Source organism: Camellia sinensis, chromosome 5 (genome assembly GCF_055761805.1).
Source record: "Camellia sinensis isolate YWXY chromosome 5, ASM5576180v1, whole genome shotgun sequence".
NCBI classification, from domain to species: domain Eukaryota; kingdom Viridiplantae; phylum Streptophyta; class Magnoliopsida; order Ericales; family Theaceae; genus Camellia; species Camellia sinensis.
The window spans coordinates 120,939,837-120,961,215 of NC_138965.1; the positions used below are offsets into that span (position 1 = coordinate 120,939,837).

At 33.7% G+C, this 21,379-nt stretch overlaps 2 protein-coding genes across 10 annotated transcripts; one reads left to right on the forward strand and one right to left on the reverse strand.

Moving 5' to 3' along the window:
* Positions 1–4,183: 4,183 nt before the first annotated feature.
* Positions 4,184–17,222, forward strand: LOC114295696 (cell division protein FtsY homolog, chloroplastic-like). Its single transcript, XM_082869692.1, has 3 exons — positions 4,184–4,521; positions 11,685–11,759; positions 12,009–17,222. Exons 1-3 carry the CDS (start codon positions 4,228–4,230, stop codon positions 12,093–12,095), a joined length of 456 nt encoding a protein of 151 aa, XP_082725818.1. The 5' UTR covers positions 4,184–4,227; the 3' UTR covers positions 12,096–17,222.
* LOC114295695 (zinc finger BED domain-containing protein RICESLEEPER 2) lies at positions 5,541–10,865 on the reverse strand. Of its 9 annotated transcripts, none has more exons than XM_082869690.1 (5): positions 10,586–10,865; positions 7,713–9,668; positions 7,565–7,622; positions 7,388–7,444; positions 5,541–5,946 (listed from the first exon to the last, which is right to left on the reverse strand). In XM_082869690.1, the coding sequence occupies exon 2, from the start codon at positions 9,654–9,656 to the stop codon at positions 7,905–7,907; it is 1,752 nt and encodes a 583-aa protein (XP_082725816.1). In that variant the 5' UTR covers positions 9,657–9,668; positions 10,586–10,865; the 3' UTR covers positions 5,541–5,946; positions 7,388–7,444; positions 7,565–7,622; positions 7,713–7,904. The 9 variants fall into 9 exon arrangements, 8 of the variants coding, with proteins under 8 accessions (XP_082725816.1, XP_082725817.1, XP_082725814.1 ...); XM_082869691.1 differs by having other exon boundaries at positions 10,576–10,865; XM_082869688.1 differs by having other exon boundaries at positions 10,511–10,864.
* Positions 17,223–21,379: the final 4,157 nt, after the last annotated feature.

Consider the following 21,379-nt stretch of genomic DNA (forward strand, 5'->3'; position numbering starts at 1 on the left):
GTTAATGGGAGGGTTAGTTTTGTAATTTTAATATTAGAGATATTTTTATTGATAATCATTAAATGTGCGATTATCATTTTAGTTATACCTTATATGGTTGTTTATTTATGACTCACTCTTTTTTTTTTTTTTTCACTTATAATTGAAAAAAATTAGTTATGACATTTGTAGTAATCAACACCACAATTTATTTATTTCTATTTTTGTGGTAAATGAAGACTTCATAGATAAATAAATGATTGGGTTTCTCTTATACTGAGATCTCAACATGAAAGAACTTGATGAATCCATGGAGCCCATCATATATCCCGTTTTGATAATCCAAACCGTTCATTTTTTAAAACTCGTTGAGTAGAATATTTATACAAAAAATTATGATGATCGGACATAGTAGCTATATGTTTGAAACAAATTTATATTACAAAAAATATATAGTTATTCTTGAAATTATATTTGTCGTCTATTTTTTTAAAACAAATATGATTCAAATATGTAATTATCGATATTCAATTATCTTATTTTTTATATGAATATTCTACTCAACAAATCCTAAAAAGTGAACAATTCGGATCATTAAAATCGATTCCAAAATGGTTATATCAAGTCCAAATGCTCTCTTAAATTGAGATGTTAACTTGAGATAAGCCAAACTAATAAATAAATTTGTTCATAGATCTAGGGTATAACATCCCCATTGCATAATTCATTAGAGTCCAAGAAATATAGGTGGTTGGAGGGGAGGAAAAAACATGAAAATAACCATCTACCATGAGCATTCCATAGTTTGCTAGAGCATTCACACTTTTATTTGCTTCCCTAATTTGTGTTTAATAGTTGGGGATTCAAGGTTGTCCAAGAGGAAACACCACAAATGTTATAACTTGTATATAATATACATAAAATGGTGTGTATTTTAGAATAGCCTATTATTAGGGGTGCAACTTGAACGGATTCAACCCGAGCCTAGCCTGAATTTTTTTACGACTTGGACAATATATTTTTGAATTTGGTACGGGTTTGGGCAAAATTTTGGAAGTCCGAATTAAATTTGGATGAATTTGGGCAAAAATATCAAATAATCCGAGCAACTTGAAACTCGAATTATACATATATAGATATATACAAATATTAAATATACATATAAATTATTAGTCATTACATGATATTAAAGTAATTTAAATTATTAAATTATGGCAGTGGCTTTGGTCCAGTCCAAGATCGGACTGGACCGTGCTGTTGGGCCCGTGGGGGCCCACCACGGGTCCCGTTTTGATAATCCGAACCGTTCAATGTGTAGAACTCGTTGAGTACTATATGCTTGTAAAAAATCACGTTGATCGGATATCGATAGCTATGTGAACAAAACAGTTTTTTATCAACCATTAATTGTTTCACTATCCATTTTTTTTAATACAAAACTGATTTGATCACATAGCTATTGATATCCGATCAACGTGATTTTGTACAAGCATGTAGTACTCGACGAGTTCTACACATTGAACGGTTCGGATTATCAAAACGGGCCCAAAAAATGGGCCCCATCAGCCGAACTGGATGGGTCCAGTCTTGATCTCAACTTGAGACAAGTTAGACCCTTAAATTATATTGAATATATATTATATACACAAGTAAGACAATCTTACATTTTTTATTCTCACTCATAAATTGTAAAGACTATCATAGCAATATCTCTCTTACATTATATAAATTATTTATTTTGATATTATTAATAATTTTCTAAAAAAATATATAAATTAATAATTTAGCTTTAAAAAAAAAAAAAAAAACTGAAATTCATGTACAATTTGGGTAACTTGGACAACTTGGGTTTAACTCGGGTCGAATTTGGACAGACAAACTCGGGTTACAATTTGAGCCTGGGCGAGCCTGGGCAAGTCTCAGCACAACTTGGACTAAACTTGGATAAACTTTTAACCCAACCGAACCCATCCGAATTGCACCCTTACCTATTGTAATGCAAAAGTGATAATGAAACAAATTGAAAAATCAATTACATAAATATAAAAATAAGTTATGTGGTAGTTTTTAATCAACACTTTACATCATACAGTTTAGTTATCGTTTGAAAAATAAAATAAACTTGATGAGACTCTCTATCTAAATTAATAAAAATCAAATTGGGACACAACATATATTTATCTGAGTAGTATTATATAAGGCCTACTTTGGGAACTTTCATAAAAGCCAAACCTATTTTGAGTCATATCATTTCTCTATTTCTTTACACGTTTTTTAAAAAAAAAGTCAAAAAAATAAAAAAGTCAGCTTTCTAAATATTCATTTGGTTTGACTATAAATATATATACATATATAATTTATTGCTTTACATACATACAAATTATTGTATTTCTCATTTAACTTTAATAATTCAAATTAACTTGTTTCCCTAAAAAATAAATTTTTTATTTATTTTATTCTTAATTTACAGATAATGACGTTAAATGTTATACAAACTAAACTGAAAATCCTCATACGTACTAATCTAATAGCTAACCATTGACAAAAACAAAACTATTAGTCAAACTAATGGTCAACTAACAGATTGGGAGAATCTGCAAATCAAAAGTAAATCTTGGAAAAGGTCAGTGTATTTGCAAAAAAATGAGGGGAGGCTAGTGTAATTATCAGAAACTTCAAGGGAGGTGACCGTAATTTACCCAAAAAAAAATGAGAGAGAAATGTAAATACAATATAAATTAAATATTTCTCAATTTATCTTTGTTTTGTTTTTTTTTTAAATACTTTTCTTTGCAAATTTTTAATCAGATTTATGATCCAAATATAATTTAGGATGAATTACACTTTGCCCCTTAAAGTATATTTTTTTTCTACTTTGGCCCATTCATATTTCAAGTTTTTTTTTCACTAAATTAAAAATTAAACAAAAAATGACACGTTGACAATTACATGACATAAAATATTTTATTATATATACCTATAACATAAATTTAAATTTTAATATAATATTTTTCTATGTTATGTGATAGTTATTGTGACATATTCTATCTAATTTTGAACAAAAGTTAACTTTAAGAGTAAAATGAAAAAATTTGAAACATAAGTGGCCGAAGTATGAAAAAATAAATTTTAACGGCCAAAGTGGGAAAACGGTCAAACATAAAAGGGCAAATTACATATACCTCTCTCGAGGTTTAGCTAAATTACAGATACCCTCTGAGGTTTCAAAAATTACAGATATCCCCCAAGGTTTATATTTTCATAACAAATTGCCTCCTGAGGTTTATATTTTCATAACAATTTGCCCCTTAATTTGTTATGCAAATAGTACCTTCAGGGGTATCTATAATTTCTCAAACCTCAGGGGGTATCTGTAAGTTTACTAAACCTCGAGGGGGTATATGTAATTTACCCAACATAAAAGGGACAAATTGTAATTTATCACATTTTTCCTTTCTCTTTTATTTTCCAAATCTCTCATCAAATCTATGAATCAAATACAACTTGATAATAATTTTACAAAAAGATAAAAATGTAATAAAAAATATAAAAATAAAAGGTATAATGAGCTAAAAATATTATGTATGTAGAATTTCTCATGGTAGGAAGATAATTACAAACTCATCAAAATAAGTTACAAACCCATCAAAGGAAGTGATTTATGCAATAGATTGTATAAAGGAGGAATTACTCAAAAGTGAAACAGAAAAAAGAAAACTATACAAACATAGAGGGCGTAACCCAGAATTGCACCTCCACAAAGTTTGAGTTGTACCCACTATATTTGTGTAATTTTTTTTTTGTTTATCTTATTTTTACGTAATTCCTGCTTGTATGAATAAGTCTTATACTTTTATAAATTTACAATTATTTTTTTTACTTTCTTTTTTTTTTTTCCATCAAAGAAAGGTTGTATTAACCCAAGTTATTTCCGACCAGTTTTAAAAGTGATTATAATTTATTTTAATTTGAGAGTTTATGTAATATTATTTAGTGCATCTTCTATGTATAGTTCATTAATCAAAAATAATTTAAATAAATTTTTAAAAATTAATTATTTGAAAACTGAAGAGGTGTGTTATAATTTTTTGATTTTTGATTATCAATTTTTAATTATAAAAAAAAAAAAAACCGTCCACCAAACAGGGCCTTCGTCGATCGTTGGGAGGTGTGTTATCCTCACTTGCTTTTTCACAGTTAAAAAAAGAAAAAGAAAAAAAAGAGAGAGAAGGTTTTTCAAGTACGCAAATGGCCTATGTTTCTTCTTGTTCAATGAGTACATTTGTCTTCAACCTCCCTCGAACTCGGCGGTCCTCTCCGATTCAGACCACCCGAGTCTGGCCTTCCCGGCTCAGATGCTCTGCTGGGCAGACCGGGTTTTTCACCAAACTCGGTCGTTTGATCAAAGAGAAGGCCAAGAGCGACGTCGATAAACTCTTCTCCGGATTCTCCAAGACCCGCGACAACCTCGCCGTCATCGACGAGCTTCTCCTCTACTGGAATCTCTCCGACACCGACCTCGTCCTCGACGGATTAGAAGAGGTCTCTCTCTCTCTCTCTCTCTCCCTCTCTCTCATAGGTTAATTTCACTTTTATCCAATTTTTTCTATCAATTTCATCTATTTACATTTAGTCTTTTGAGTTTCTAATTGTCGTTTTATTTTTTATTTTTATTTTTTAATTTCATCCATAAGTTATCAATTTAATCTATTTTAGTGTTTAGAATTTCTAATTACAGCTCAATGTATGTATAATTTAGTCCAATTCGAAAAGGTTATCCAAATTAGTAACATTAAGCTTACGCAAAGATATAATAGAAATTTAAGCTTGTTCTAGAATAAATTTTTTTCTTAACTAGGTAATGTCTTTTATTTTATTAATTATATTTTATTTTTGTAATCGTTTGGACTAGGCCTGCCAACGGGTCAGATCTATTGGAATCCGATCCGATCCGATTAACTATTAATCCGAATCCGAATCCGATTATTAAAAATCCGATTACTTGCAATCCAATCCGATCCATGTTAAACAGATATCCGATCCGTATAATCCGATCCGATCCGATCCGATTTTTCCCCCCTCTTTCTCTCTCTCTCTCTCTGGTTAGCAACCATAGGCCCTACCAGTAGTAGGAAAATGATACATAATGAGAAACCCAATAAAAAAAATTAATGTCCTGTCCATCACAGATCACAACACTGATATTTCTTTCTCAAACAGACATCTCTCTCTCTATATATATATATAGAAAGGCATTTCAAGGTTAAATGAAAATTTATATTAAGAAATAATAAACAAAAGAAGTTTAACATTGCCATTTTCCTTCAAGGTTTCATTAGTTTCATCCACCTGTAATATCACAATAAACACATGCATAACAAAATGTCCATATGGTTATATACAAATAAAAAAAAATGTTTGATATACAAACAATTTGACCCTCTTCACATACAAACAAATATACATTAAATTTTGATCCTATAAGATTTTGATATCAAGTTCACTAAGCACAAAAGCCACCTGGATTAGATATAGCACAAAACCATTTGCTATGAGATAGATTTCTGTGTACAATAACAGGAAAATGATTCTTACTCGATGTATTTTACCTTTTTACTCAATAACAGGAATACATATAGAACTGTTTTAATAGCTGTAAATCAAGCTGGCCTAAAGCTAAAACAAAAAAACTAAACCCTTAATCATCCCAAAGATGATTAAAAACAGGACCAGAAGAAATAACTGAAATGGCTTCTGCTATTGAAACAGTCCCAACAGAATTAACTGTCATAGAATACAACCGTGAAGAAGAACAATTGACAGAAAAGGTCATCAAAAATGCAGAAAATTTGAAGGGAGAGACGACAGAACAGACTATGCCTCAATCTGACAAGGTTGATTACGCAAATAGTTTAATTTCAGCATATTCTTCTCCTCTTCTAAATTTGCAGGATCAAAAACAGGACACTGTAATTGGATCAGAAACTGTCAAAAGCAATGCTGTGTTGTCACAGAGTAAAAAAAAAATAGTTGCAGTGAGTTCTTAGCCATTAAAGCTTCAATTGTCGATTCCAATGATTCAACTTGCATAGAGAAAACAACACAAGCCATGAAAGAAAAGCAGTCAAGAAAACAACCCTGGAACACTAATAAATGTATATAATTGGAATTGACATATATCTTAAAGAGTATGTAATGTAATGTAATTCTCATGGCATATCCCAAGAGACAATGAAAATGACAAACAAAGTGATTCAATTCAATCCATCTACTCATGTCAGCATTCTTTTACATCTGCAATTTCAAAATAATGTGACATTAAGATATTTATAGAACTAAACTAAACAACAACTAATTATTTAAAGCATCTACTCATGTCGTACTAAACATTCATTCAAGAAATTAGATTACTCATGTCGTACAAAACATTCATTCAAGAAATTAGATTGCCTCCTAAGAACACTTAAAAAAATTCTAATTAATTAAAGCATCAAACCTACCTCATTTTTGCATCCCATCACCTAACACAAAGTCACACAAAAGCCCAAAGTAAAACCCAAAATGATTTGATATACAATGCATAACATCTCTGAAGACAAGAAAGTTAAACATTCTCAAAGTGAATTGTTAGGTACAAAAGACCTGCAACTGCTGTGATATATAACATCGTTGTTACCGCACTATAACGTCTACTCTTACAGAAAGCTTATGCAACCAGTTAAACTTTCCGGAATTGAAAAAACATTAAAACTCTTTTCAAAGTTGCTACATCTACCAAAAAACAGTATATCCAGTTTGAAGCAGGAACAATCTTCCAACCAGATCACTCAGATTCATAGATTCTGGAATACGAGGAAAACCATGAAGCTCGTATCCAAGAATTTGCTGTTAGGAGGCAGCAGCCCTTGTCGATCTTTGTGGTTCAAATTCGTCAATGCGTCCCAAAAGCTTCCCTCACATTATAAATAAATAAATAAATAAAACTAATGATGGTAATGATTAAGATTGGACAATGATCAGCAAAGCAGAAGTAATGCCTACCTTTGCCTCCTACTCAACAACCCAATTCTGAAACAGGTCAAGAGAGTGAAATACACAGCAAAGAAGAACTGAGCTGTGTTCAAGAGAGGTAACTCACATTCATCTGGTTTCCCTTAGAGAAACTCAACAGAATTTTCAGACAAACTAAACAATGTAAATCTTGATAACAATAATTAATCCTACAAATTTATAGGCCTCTAAAATTCTCAATCAATTTGCCACTCATCCAATACTTATTCACAGCTCAACCCAAGAATATCAAGCTCCAAGAAGAAAAGTTATGTGACCACATTTCACCACAAGCAGTTCTAGTAAGAGAGAGCAAATAAATTGTATAGAGGAGAGATAATTAAAGCTATATACTCACGATTCTTCCAAGTCAATAACTTTAATAGCAACCACTTTGTTAAGCTCATTATCAAACCTGCAAATCAAGAAAGCTATTACCTTAATATGCAAACAGATTATCAAATTATGTCAGATACGAATTTCATAGATCACTATAAAGGCATGGGACAAGCCCCATAATCTGAACCATATTTACCCATCTACTTCAAGTGATTCAATTCAATCCATCTACTCATGTCAGCATTCTTCTACATCTGCAATTTCAAAATAATGTGACATTAAGATATTTATAGAACTAAACTAAATAACATCTAATTATTTAAAAACTTCAATATTTGACTTACTTCTATTTTTGGTTGATTCAATCCAATCATTGCAAGTGATCAAGGCCTCCACAATATATGGAAGTAATGAAGCACGTGTCTCATCAATCACCCTACCTCCTACACTAAACGCCGCCTCTGATGCAACCGTAGTAGCAGGAACACTTAAAACATCACGAGCCATCCTTGCCAAAGTAAGAAATTTTGCTTTATTCACTTTCCACCAATGTAGAATATTGAAGCTCTCATTACTTGGAAACACCAACTCCTCCAAATATTGCTCCACCTTTGATTTTTGATTGGCATGAATATTAGAAGCACGTTCTTGGGCATACCACGCATGAAAAGCAGCCAAACTTTCTTGTTTCGAAGAACCGACAAGCAATTGACTACCACTTGAACTACTATTTTCAGAAACAAGTGCAATGCTACTCCTAGAATCAAAAGAATCACTCCTATACTCATAAAAAAGATCAACAAAACCATTACGGACCCTCTAAATATACTTATTAGCATCAACACCATAAATAAGCCCAAAGTAATATTCCACCCAGTCCATTTTAAATCTCGGATCAAGAACACTGCAATTGCTAACACCAAAGAACATTCTTCCCAATATTTTTGAAATTTCAGTCTCATTGGACCAGCCATCAATTGAATGCAATCATACTCACTTTGCTCCCATTTTTTCATTTCAAGTTGAATAAGACAAATATCGGGAAAAAACACATTTGAAGTAGGAAAAGTGGTACCACTAAAGTGAGATGTAGCATCAAAAAAAATCTTCAAGCACCCACAAATCACATTTGCTACATTCCACTCATCCTCAGAAGGATTGTGCTTATATTGTTTGTCAATTTGCCCTAAGCGGCGGAATGCAGTTTTCAAATCTAATGCAGTTTCAAGCATTGAATAAGTGGAGTTCCATCGGGTAGGAACATCCATGGGGACTTTCTTTTTATGATGCAACTTAACATGATTCATTGCAACATCAAATTTTTGTTTTCCATAAGGAGACCTCCCCAAATATCTCACACTTTCTCGGATTTTTGAAATAAGACTCCCAATCACCTTCAAACCATCCTGAACAACTAAATTCAATATGTGCGCGCTACAACGCACATGAAACAATTGTCCACCCAAATGTAGTAATCCTTGGTCATGTAGCCATCGCTTTAAGTGTCTCACCATGACATCATTACTCGTCGCATTATCAACTACCATTGAAAACAACTTATCTATGTTCCACTCTAAAATTAGATCTTTGATAAAGCTAAACAAATGGTTTCCATCATGCGGGTAATCAATGCGTCTATAAGCAAGGATTTTCTTCTTTAACTCCCAATCATTAGTCACATAATGGGCAGTCAAACATGTATAGGCAAAATTCTGATGGTCTGAAGTCCATATATCAGTTGTCAAGGTGATCTTAGAAGAGAGTTCTTCCAAAAATTGATATAACTTGGCCTTTTCTATTTCATAAACATCAAGGACATCCGCTCTAACAGTGTTACAAGACACAAGTTTGAACATTGGTTGAAGATTATTGCAAAATATTTCAAAAAACTCATGCTCAGCCATGTTAAAAGGATAATTATGCTTGATTATCATCCTAGAAAAATCTATACGGCTTCTCTCTTGATCGAATTTAAAAGTTGCAGCCTTAGGAGTAGATTCAAAAGCAGCCTTACTAGCATTCCTAGGGGCATTTGGCCCTTTAAGTACTGGACATGTCTTCGACAAATGATTTTTTAAATGACTAGTCCCTTTCCTACTCTCTCCAACAAATTCCCTATTGCAATGCTTACATCTAGCTATGTCATTTCCACTAGGTCTTTTAAATTTGACAAAGTCATCCCATACCTTCGAAGTTAGTTTTCGAATCCTCTTTGTGGGTCCTTGAGATACATCATCATCCAACTCGGCATCATCAGGAATAATAGGTTCACTATAATCCGAAGACATCTCCAATAGCAACTGCAGACAAACACAAAACAGTGTGCACCAAACACTTCAATTTGGAAATTATATAGGTTTGTGTGCATGTGATCAATCTACTGAGGGGGGAGGGGGGAATGTAGTTCAAGCTAATTCACAACCCACACCCCATTTCCCCTCTATAAATCCAACACCAAACATAGCATAACTGAAATAAATTAATTTGGAAATTACTATCCAAAAGTCAACAGAAAAATTTACTCTCAGATTCATAATGAAAAAAGACTTTTCACAGCAATTGTAGGAATAAAAAATAAATGCAGCTCACTTCCACATGAAAAAGCTAAAAAAAAAAAAAAAAAACAAACATAAAGCTATTGAATTCAGAAGAATCTTGAAGCTGAAACATAAAAACAAGGAACAAAGAAACAAAGCAAAGCTCCAGTAAAGAGGGAACAAAAAATAGTCAAAAAGTTTATAGGACCCAAACTACACAGAGACTGTACATAAATGCACGAGCACAGACATTATTGAAGAAAACAATGAAGACCCAATTGAAGAGTAAAAGAGAAAGGAACCGGATTGGACATAGAAAACCATGAATCACTCTAACAAGTATATATGATATTACATTCAAACAAACAACCCAAAGTATCCATCAAATAAAAAATATATAGAGTCCCAAAAACATCCAAGAAAATGTTTCAGAATTGATTTTCCATTCAAACAAACAAACCAGACCTCTTATATAAAGGAGAAACACAAGGCAGTAAAAAGCAGAAGAATACCTAGATCAGAGAAGTCAGAGAAGAAGACGAAGAATAAGTATTAAAGGCTAAGATATCAAACACAAACGGATTAGAGAGCTCAACGAAGAATACCTAGATCAGAGAAGTAGGAGAAGAAGACGATGACAAATAGATTTGATACTGACCAGAGAGCTCACCGAAGAATACCTAGATCAGAAACAACATAGAGCTCAATTTGGCTAAGTTCATCTGCATCAATCGGAGCAGGAAGAGACGATGAGAGAGAGAGAGAGAGATTTGATTATGAGAGAGATCTAGGTTTTTTTTGATGAGAAATGATGAAGAGATGATGAGAGATCTGATTTGGTTTTTGAGAATTCAATGTAATCGGATTGGGCAAACAAATGGACCAGATCAGATTTATCCGAATCCGATCCGTTTTTAAATCGGGCTATGCGGATACGGGCTAAACAGATATTCGGATTCGGATATGTGTAAACGGATCGGGTAAATCGGGTCGGATTCAGATCGGATTCGGGTTATACCGATCCGTTGACTGGCCTACTTTGGACCATTAAATTGATTTGAATTAATATTTTAATTCAGGAACTAAATAGACATTGATTTATGGACTCAATTTCTAGTTTAGGGACTAAGTAGATAATTTGACAATAATTCAAAGGCAGAAAATGAAATTTACCCTTATGTGATTTAAATTATTTTAGTTGTAAAATTAGCTTTTTGCCCATTAGGTTAGGCTTATTGATTGGGACAGGGATCGAAATCAGAAACTAAATAGATGAAATGGATAGTTTAGTGATGAAATAGAAAAAATGACAATAGTTTTGTGGATAAAAATGAAATTAATCCTGTGTATATATATATATATATATATATATTCATGAATGGATGTTTGTATATATGAATATTTTGATATATATTGTCAGCAATTTAGCAACTACATGGAAGTATTTTCTGTATAAACAAGTGGAGTTTGAAATTGAAGTTTATGTTAGTTGTTAATGTGTTGTGTGAATTTTGAAGAAAATGCGGAAAATAGTATATAATTATGATTTGAAAATTATAGGGTCTTTTTTTTTATATTTTATTTTAGGATATTTGGAGAACTAATATGAAAGTATTTATTTACTGTATAAACATGTGGAATTTGAAATTTAAGTTCATGTTAGTTGTTTGAATTTTTATGAAGTTGTGGAAAATTTTATAACTATGATTTGGAGGTTATCGTTTTATTACTATTATTTATTTATTTTCGGCTTTGCTGGTTGCTGATTTTGGGCCAAAGATTACTATTAAGATTGTGGAGAGCTTGCGGGATGATATATATGCTGGGAAGCTCAAATCAGAAAGCGAGATAAAGGTAATCATTTTGAATTTTAAATTTACACAAACCTACCCTGCATTTGGTTGCTTAGAAACTTAAGGAAATAAAAGAAAGGAAAAGAAATTTTCCTTGCCTATTTTACTTAATGTGGGTTTGTTGGAGTGATTTTTCTTATTGGGTTCTAAATGTTGGTGTAGATTTAAATGTCATTGTAAAATTTTATAACCAACCAAACAGACCAGCATTGGTTAATTTGATTTTTAATGTCGATTTTGATTGTTGTAGGATGCCCTGAAGAAGTGTGTGTTGGATTTGGTAACTAAGAAAGGGAATAAAGCAGAGCTTCAACTTGGATTCATGTTTGGTAACTAAGAGAGTTGTGGCTTGGGCCATTTTGGATTTGGTTGATGGCCTGCTCAGAATCTGTCTCAATCTCCACATCCATTTTGCCTTTCTGAAAGAGGATGATAAGGCCCCTGTAGATGGCCCATAGTTCAGCTTCCAAGTTTGAGCAACGTCCTAGCTTGCCATAATATCCCCATATCCAGGTTCCAACTTTATCCCATAGTAATCCTCTATGACTAGCTTGTCCTAGGCCACCTTTAGAGCATCCATTTGTATTAAATTTTAGTTTGCCTGCAGATGGTATACATCAATTAACTAAACTAGTTTGGGTTGGAGAGGGGATTAGAAAGCCTGATTAGTCTCTTGAACATAATTCCTTATGTTCTTGAGATTGGTTTGAATGGGGTTAGCCAAGTTTTCAAAAAGCATTTTGTTGCGATCCTTCCAAATCTACCAAAGGGTTACAACGAAAATGAGGTACCATTTGTTACCAAAAAATAGCTTTTTATTTCTCATGCTGGAAGTAACCCATTCAAACAAAGGTTGTCCACATCCTTGCTCCCACCAATTATGATTCATAATTTCAGTCCATACTTCTTTGGATTTGGGGCAGTCCTTGAGGAGATGGCTTATATTCTCACTAAATAGCCCATATCTAGGACACAGATCAGAAGTTGCCATGTTCCTCATAAGCCGCAAATGGTTAGTAAGCAATCTTTCTCTCAGAATAAGCCAGAGGAAACATCTTAGTTTTAGGGGAATTTTGATCTTCCAGATCCATTTCCAATCTTTGTCATCTCTTTTCTGATTGGTAATGATTTTATAGGCAAATGCAGTTGAGAAGTTGCCATTAGAGGACCCAATCTAGGAAGAAGCATCAGTGTAGGTCACATATCTAGGCCTATAAATCTTGAGGATATCTTGGAGGTCTTGTTGGTTGATAAGATTAGCAAGGATATCAGTGTCCCAGTTCCCCTCATCAACAAGTACAAAGCTAACCTTATTTGAGTCATTAACCTGCTGGGTGTTATAAGTTTGGGCTAGAGGCTGCTTCCCACACCACCAATCATTCCAAAATGAAATAGATTCGTCATTACCAACTCTCCACTTAACACATTTCCTAAGAGTGTTTCTATTTTTACACATACTTTTCCAGATGTTCGAGGATTTCTTTTTCTGGGTCCAGCTTAAAAAGGAATTATTTTTTAAATATTTGGATTGATGCACTTTGCAACATATTTGTTACTCTCACTTAGGATGTTCAACCTAAGCTTGCTGAGGAGGGCTAAGTTTTGGTCCCTGGCCTTTCTAGTGCCAAGACCTCCATCTTCTTTACTCTTGCACACATTATCCTAGTTGACTAGATGGGCTTTTTTGCTATTTTCAGTATCTCCCCATAGGAAATTTCTGTTGATTTTGTCAATCTCATCACAAACTTTCCTAAGGAGCTCCATGGTTTGCATGTTATAGCTGGGAATGGCAAAAGTGACTGACTGGATGAGTGTAAGGAAAGATTTCTGGTTTTCCATCCTAAGAGTCTAGCTTTTAATATCTCAGTAGTCTCATTGAATAAGTTTTTGTTGACTTTTTTGTAAAGAAGAGGGGATCCCAAATATTTTTAAGGACCTGGCTTTGTTGCAAGGGAGGTTGGGGGAGACAAAAAGTTTAGATTTCAGATAATTGACGTTCTGCCCAGATACCTCACAGGATTCATTAAGAACTTCTATGATGGACTTACAATTGGTATGATCAGTTTTGGCAAACAGGATAAGGTTATCAGTAAAAAAAGATGGGATAAAGAAGGGCTATTTCTAGAAGCTTTTATACCTTCCAGGAGCCCTCACTAACTTTAGAGTTTATCATATTAGACAATCTTTCCATACAAACTACAAAGATACAAGGTAAGAAAAGGTCTCCTTGTCTAAGGCCTCTTTCAGTACAGATTCACTCAATGATTTCACCATTCCAGAGGATGGCAAATTGATTATTGGTGACACAACTCATAATCAGATCTATCCGTTTGTCATTGAGTTTGAATTCATGCAAGGTATCTTTAATAAAGTCCCAGGATAGTCTATCATAGGCCTTTTCCAGGTCAACTTTAAATATCATACCACCCCCTCTGCCTTTTTTGTTTCTAAAAGTATGAATGATTTCTTGTGTGATAATGATATTATCAGTGGTGTTTCTCCCAGTGATGAAGCTACTTTGATTTGGGCTAATAATATTATCCAGGAGAGGTCTGATTCTACCCACAATAAGCTTGGTGATGATCTTTTAAGAGACATTGTAGAGGCTTATGGGTCTAAACTACTTGATGCTCTCGAGGTTATCAATTTTGGAAATCAACACAATTAGGGTCTCATTAACTTTGTCAGGCACTTTAATATTTTGAAAGCATTTAAAACAAAGTCACACATAGATTTTACCCACAGTGATCCAATATTTCTGATGGAATATAGCTTGCATGCCAACCTTTCTTGGTGCCTTGAAGGCACCAATATCCTTGACAGCTCTCAAGATTTCAAGGTTAGATATGGATTTCATGAACTCATCCTTCTCTTCTTTAGTAAAACAGGTTGGTGCAATATTTCTCCAATGATCAAGAATCTGAGTATCAGTTCTTTTGACGAGATTAGAGAAGTAATCTAAAATAATAGCCTTGATTCCTTCTTTCTCATTAATCTTAATTTTCCTTTTCTTGTTGATTGTAGACACATAAAAATACCAGGTGTTTCTATCTCTAAGGGAGAGATGCTTAGATCTAGATTTTTGAAGCCAAAGCATTTACTCTTGGAACAGAGTAACATTATATTGCTTAGATCTAGATTTTTGAAACCAAAGCATTTCCTCTTGGAACAGAGTAACATTATATTGCTTAATGAGGTCCTTTTCTAAGGTCCATAAATTATGAGGGAAGTTATTGGTCAAAGCTCTTTGGATGCCTTCAATCCTAGCCAATAAATGTCTTTTCCTTTTAAAAATATTACGAAAGACCTCCTTGTTCCACATTGAGACTCGGAGAGTGAACTCAAAAGCGTCATCATCATTCAAACACATTTTTCCATACACAAAATCCAACAAAAAATCTATTCATCATTCCAAACACAAACTTTTTTTCACTTCCTAAAATAATTAAATAACTAAAAAGCCACTAAAATTACTTATTCTCAAGCAGAGTCTGAGTCTGACAAGCTTAACATAAATACATTAGTCTCTCTTAATATTTTAATTAACATAATATTTAGTCTTATTTTCATCAATAATTCCTTAATCGTATAAATCAAGAGACGATATTATCATTTCTTTTACACTAAAACACATCTTTCACATTGTTTAGCCCTGTTTCCACACATCATTTGAATTAGTTTTAATTGTTTTGATCTTTCTAAAAATAGTCATTAGTATAATTATGCTAAATTTGTGAGATTTATTATCTTGTTTGTTTATTAGGCTAAAATAGTCTACTAAAAGACAAAATAGATTAAAATAGTAAATAAGATAAAATGTAACATCTAATCTATAATTATTTTACTTTTTCTTTCACAACCATCAAATCAACTCTTAAAATAAAAAAAAAAAAAAAAACCAACCAACCAACTTTCAAAACACAACTATTTTAGTCAGACTAAAATAATTAAAAAGTCAAATAGCCAATTAAAATAATCAACTTCCCAAAGAAGGCCTAATAAAAACATAAGCTAAAAGTTTAAATCTTCCAACATTTCAACCGTAACTATCTTTTAAACAAGCGGCAAAGTATACTTATTATAGTTCTTAATGCTTTCCTCTTATATCAATTTAGTCATTGTAGTTTTATTTACATCAATTTTTTACCTTTTTTTTTTTTTTAATATTGTATCAATTTAGTCTAATGAAGAATTTTTCTTTAGAAAACTGGTCTAAATTCATGGAACAAAATATTTTGTTCACTCTCATCAAAATAATTTAGGGGTTGACGTTTATTCCTTTCCCTATGGATTATTTTGTCCTTGATTTATATCAAATTTGTTTATAGATACTATTAATTGGATTAGATCAAAATTGATATAATTAAAGCTATAACAATCATATTGATACGAGTCATATCACAGGAAAAAAGAAAAAAAAAAAAAGAAAGCTTGATAATATTTTAGAGACAGAAGGAACTCAAAAATTAAAAGGAAAGAGCTAAGAAACGCCTAATTGATCGTCCGAAGGAATCAGACAAGTGTGGCAGACCCTACTGCCAACAAGAGGCACGATCATTGCCATAGCTCTTTTAGGTGCACAGTTCTGATTTAGAGCACTAAATTGGAAGCTCTAAAAGCACCACTAAGGAGCTGGCAACCAACAGGGCAAGATGAAGAATATTCACATATATGGTGCGTGTGTTTCATGCACAGTGTAAAATAATAATAATAATAATAATAATAATAATAAAATAATAATAATAATAATAATAATAAATTTACTTCTTCCCGCTCTAATGTAAAACACAGATTAATGTTCCATTTTCAAGATCTATTCTAGCCGTTCCTCTCCTCCACTGTCCAGTGTCTTCTCCATCCTCTACCGTCCAATGTTCGCTGTCTCCCTCTCCTCCGTCTTCTCTCTGTCGCTCTGAATTTGCAAAACTATCGTCCTATGTCACTCTTCTCCACCGTCTGCCGTCACTTTCCTCCACCGTTCGACGTCTTCTCCCTCCTCCACAGTCCAGCGTCTTCCTCCGACTTGGATTTCCACGCTCCTCCAGGTCAGTTTATCTCTCTATATTATGTCCTCTCTGTTTCAATTTTCTTATGCATATATATACATATATACACATATATACACAATAGGAAATCTGTGTTCAAACAGATTTTTAATACCATAAGTCATTATTTGGAACAAACAAAGTTGAAATAGATTTTGAACACAGATGTGCAACACATATTTTCAACACAGATTTTGAGTACTCCATATAGCGATCCCGGGTTTACCCTTGTTATACAGTGATCCGGACATGTATCCGTGGATGTTGGTAGTTGTTTATTATCTTATTTACATCCTTTTTACTTAGTATTTGAGTTATAGGATGTGTTGGACAGGTTTGTTACAGGTTGGTTGAGTTTAGAAACCAAAACTAGTTGCCCAGATTTTGACCTGTCCGCTCGAGCGGGGGTGTTGGCGCTCGAGCGGGGATTGCACCCATCCAGTATTTCCTGTGCAGTGTTGGACGCTCGAGCGTGGTATTGGCCGCTCGAGCGGGGTTACGTGAGTGCCGCTCGAGCGGGGAGTTGGGAGCTCGAGCGGAGACCTGGTTCTGCAGAAGTTCTGGGAGTGTGTATTCGCCGCTCGAGCAGGATTGTTGGGGCTCGAGCGGGAGTCTGTGAGTTGCGTTCGAGCGGAGTGTTTTACGCTCGAGCGGGCCGACTGGGTTTAAGTTCCGTGTTTTGACTTTTCAAATCACTTTTTCACTTTCTCTTCTCTCTCCTACTTTTCCAAAAACACCATTGTTGAGCCTCTCACTCTAGAACTCTACCTTCTCTCTAGGTTTTGATCTAGTAGGAGTGATTTGCTCACCTTTGGCCTTTACAAAAAGGTTGTTGATCGTCGAGGGCTATATTTTAATCTGAAAATTTCGAGATTTGGAGCACGTTGGGTTTTGTCTTCTTCTCCCTTGGAGCTCCGAATTCGAGGTAGGGATATCCTACTCCTCTCTATGGATTTTGTCTTTAAATTTTGGTATTTTGAGATGTTGGGGTTGGTTTGGTAATTTTGTGAGAGTTTGAGGCTTTTGTGCAATTTTACAAAAGTTGGGGTTTTATTCATAATAAACCTAGATGCATGTTTGGCATAGAGAAATGGAATAAATGTTAAATCATTGATGAAAATGGGGCCTAAGGGTTGAAATGTTAATTATGGGAATTGACCTAATTACATTGTTTAATTAATTGTGATGAATGAGGAAATGAAATGTTGATTGAATATCCATTGTGCATTTATTTTCTGTATAGAAATAACTGCTTTAGGCTATCGGTGGAGGATAGTCGTGATTGTTGTAGACAATGCATGATGATTAGGCAAACGAAAACTAATCAATGGAATGTGTCATGAAATTTGACGATTGATAGAATACATTAACTACATGTATTGAGTAATTGTATATAGAACCAATGTGTTTGTATACGTTATGTGTAGAGGAGGAGATGGGGGATGTACTCCGCGGTTTAGGGGAAGATGGGGGATGTACCTCTAAACCGGATAGTGTTGGGAGAAGATAGGGGATGAACTCCGTAGATACAGCTCATATGCTTGTCTAGAGAAGTGAAGATAGAGCTCTTATGCTTATCTTTGTGAAGTGTGGATATAGCTTATATGCTTATCTGTGGATATTGTAGTTATACATATCTGTTGAGAATGTGGGTAGTGCTTATATGCTTATCCGTTGAAAAGGGGAAAATGAAAGGTAACTTGGACTCATAAGTATGACATAAATATGTGATTTATGTGAATGTATCAGTGTTGGCCATCTATCAATTGCTAATCTTTTAGTCAGTGTTCATGGTTGGTTTAGTATATTTCTACTGGGCTGTGGCTCACCCTATATGGGAATATCATTTTCAGGTACAGGTAGCATGCCACCTCCAAGGACATAGCTTGGGAGGCTAGAGGCGGACATACTTTTGTCGTTTTACTTTTGATGTATTACATGTAAATTCAAGCCAAGGGCTTAATGTGTATGAGTTAGTACTCTTTTGTTGTAACCAAGTGTTAACTTGGAAAGCTGTAAGCCCTTAGGGCATTTGCTTTTGTTGTTAACATGTAGTACTTTTGTAATGAAACTCTGATGAATAGAAGATTGTGGTTATTTCTTATGTCAATGAATATCTTTATTGATGGGTTTAATGTTGTTATTTTGAGGGCGTTACACTCCAGATCTCAATCTGTTTTTTGGAAAGTCAATCTGTTATTCTGTTTTGCAATTTGTTTGGAAACTTATTCTATTTTTCAAACTTTTTTTTCTTTGGAAATTGTAATCAAATTGAAATACCAGAGCTTGCATCATGAATTGATTTTTAGAAGGGAAATATATATATATATATATATATATATTGAAAGGGTACTCCAAAGCTATTTTTTAATTCCAAAAAAATTGCTTTTCAAAAGCAAAAGTCATTCTGTTTTTTAGACTTGCATTGTTGATGAATATTGGACTGTAATTTTAATGAGCAGAAATGGGGATTGATTTGAATAGTGTGAGAATCCTTTATTAAATGAAAGTGATGAAGTTAAGGAACCTAAGAGGTGTATGTGTTTTAGCTCAAAGCAAGAAGTACACATATTTAATGTCAAATATGTTAAACATGTTGGATTTTCCATAGCTTAAAAAACACAAGTTTGTGGCAATGATGGGGAATTAAGATATTTTGGGATTGAATGTTCTCGATCGGGAAACAGAACCAAAAAATCAGAAGTAAATCCTCTAAAGCCATCTCTGTCCACAAAAATTGATTGCAAAGTAAGGGTACGAGCGACCTTACAAAAGGATGAGAGATTTATGTTAACCACAGTTAACCTTGACCATAATCATGACTTGATTCCCACCGACTCACGTCATTTTGCGATGAATAAGAAAATTCTTACTCTTGTGAAGTGAAGATTAGAAATTAATGATCAAGTAGGGATTGAAGTGTCTAGGAATTATGACTCAATGGTTGTTAAAGCTGGGGGTTATGAGTCATTAACATTTGATGAGCAAGATGCAATGAATTACATTAACAGAGCTAGAAGATTGAGGCTTAGAGAAGGAGATGCTGATGCACTTCAAAAATATTTTTTGAGGATGCACCCACAAAATTCGAGTTTCTATTATATAATTGATGTTGATACTGATTTTCGCATTAGAAACTTATTTTGAGCAGATACAATGAGTCGGGCGGCTTATGAAGAATTTGAAAAGTTTGTTTCATTTGACACAACTTATCTCACTTACAAATATGATATGCCATTTGCTCTGTTTGTAGGAGTTAACCACCATGGACAGTCGATTTTGCTTGGTTGTGGGTTATTATCTAGTGAAGACACTGATACATTTGTTTGATTATTCAAATCATGGTTAAATTGTATGTCAAATCATCCTCCAAATGCTATAATAACTGATCAATGCAAAGCTATGCAAAATGTTATAGAAATTGTCTTCCCAAATACATGACATCGATGGTGTTTATGGCATATAATGAAAAAAATTCCGGAGAAATTGAAAGGCTATTCCCAATATGAATCCATGAAGTTGGCTTTGCAAAATGTAGTGTGTGACACTTTCACAAAAGATGAATTTGAGATGAGATGGAAATAGATGATTGTAGAACTGAATCTTTATGAGAATCAATGGTTGGGGGTGTTATATGATGAGCAACGTCGATGGGTTCCTGTCTATGTGAAAGACATTTTTGGACTGGCATGTCAACTACACAACGAAGTGAGAGCATGAATGCCTTTTTTGATGGATATGTCAACCCCGAAGACTACATTAAAGCAATTTGTTGAACAATATGAAAATGTCTTGAAAAGTAAGGTTGAGAAAGAGAAGAAAGCTGTTTTATTGCCTAACTGTGTATGGTTTTGAGAAACAATTTCAAGATCCCTACACCAATGCAAAATTCAAAGAAATGCAAGTAGAGATGAAGAGACTACTTTATTGTTAGTCGTGTCTTGTGAAAGATGAGTGTTCAATTTGCACATACTTTGTGAAGGAAGCCGTGGTAGTTTTTGGGAAGATGAAGCACGTGGATTTTATTGTGTATTATAATTTGACTGAAGTTAATGTTCAATGTATGTGTCGGTTGTTTAAATTTAGGGGTATCATGTGTGCTCACTCACTCGTTGTGCTCATTGCAAGATGCATAAATGAGGTTCCAAATAAATTCATTCTACTACGATGGAGAAAAGATTTTGATAAAAGGTACACATGCATCAAAACCACATACACTGGCTTTGGGGATGATTTCGATGCAAAGGTTTATGATAAGATGAACAAAAAATTAGTTGTTATTGTACAAGTAGCTGAGAACTCTGAAGGCAAAATTAAAATTATCAACCGTAGGTTGGATAAAATTAAGGCAAGAGTGATGAAAGATGATGGGGGTGGTAAGAGTAATGTATCAGCTTCTATTAGTAATGTGCCACCTATTAATAGTAATGTGCCATCTTCCCCGATTGGGAGCATTAATAGAAAAGCAATTAGTAATACGAAGTTGCTTAGTCCTTTGGTTGCTCGCCGAAAAGGTCATCCAGTTACCAAACGAAAGGTCGCCAAAGTAGATTAAATAGTGAATCGACTGAAAGCA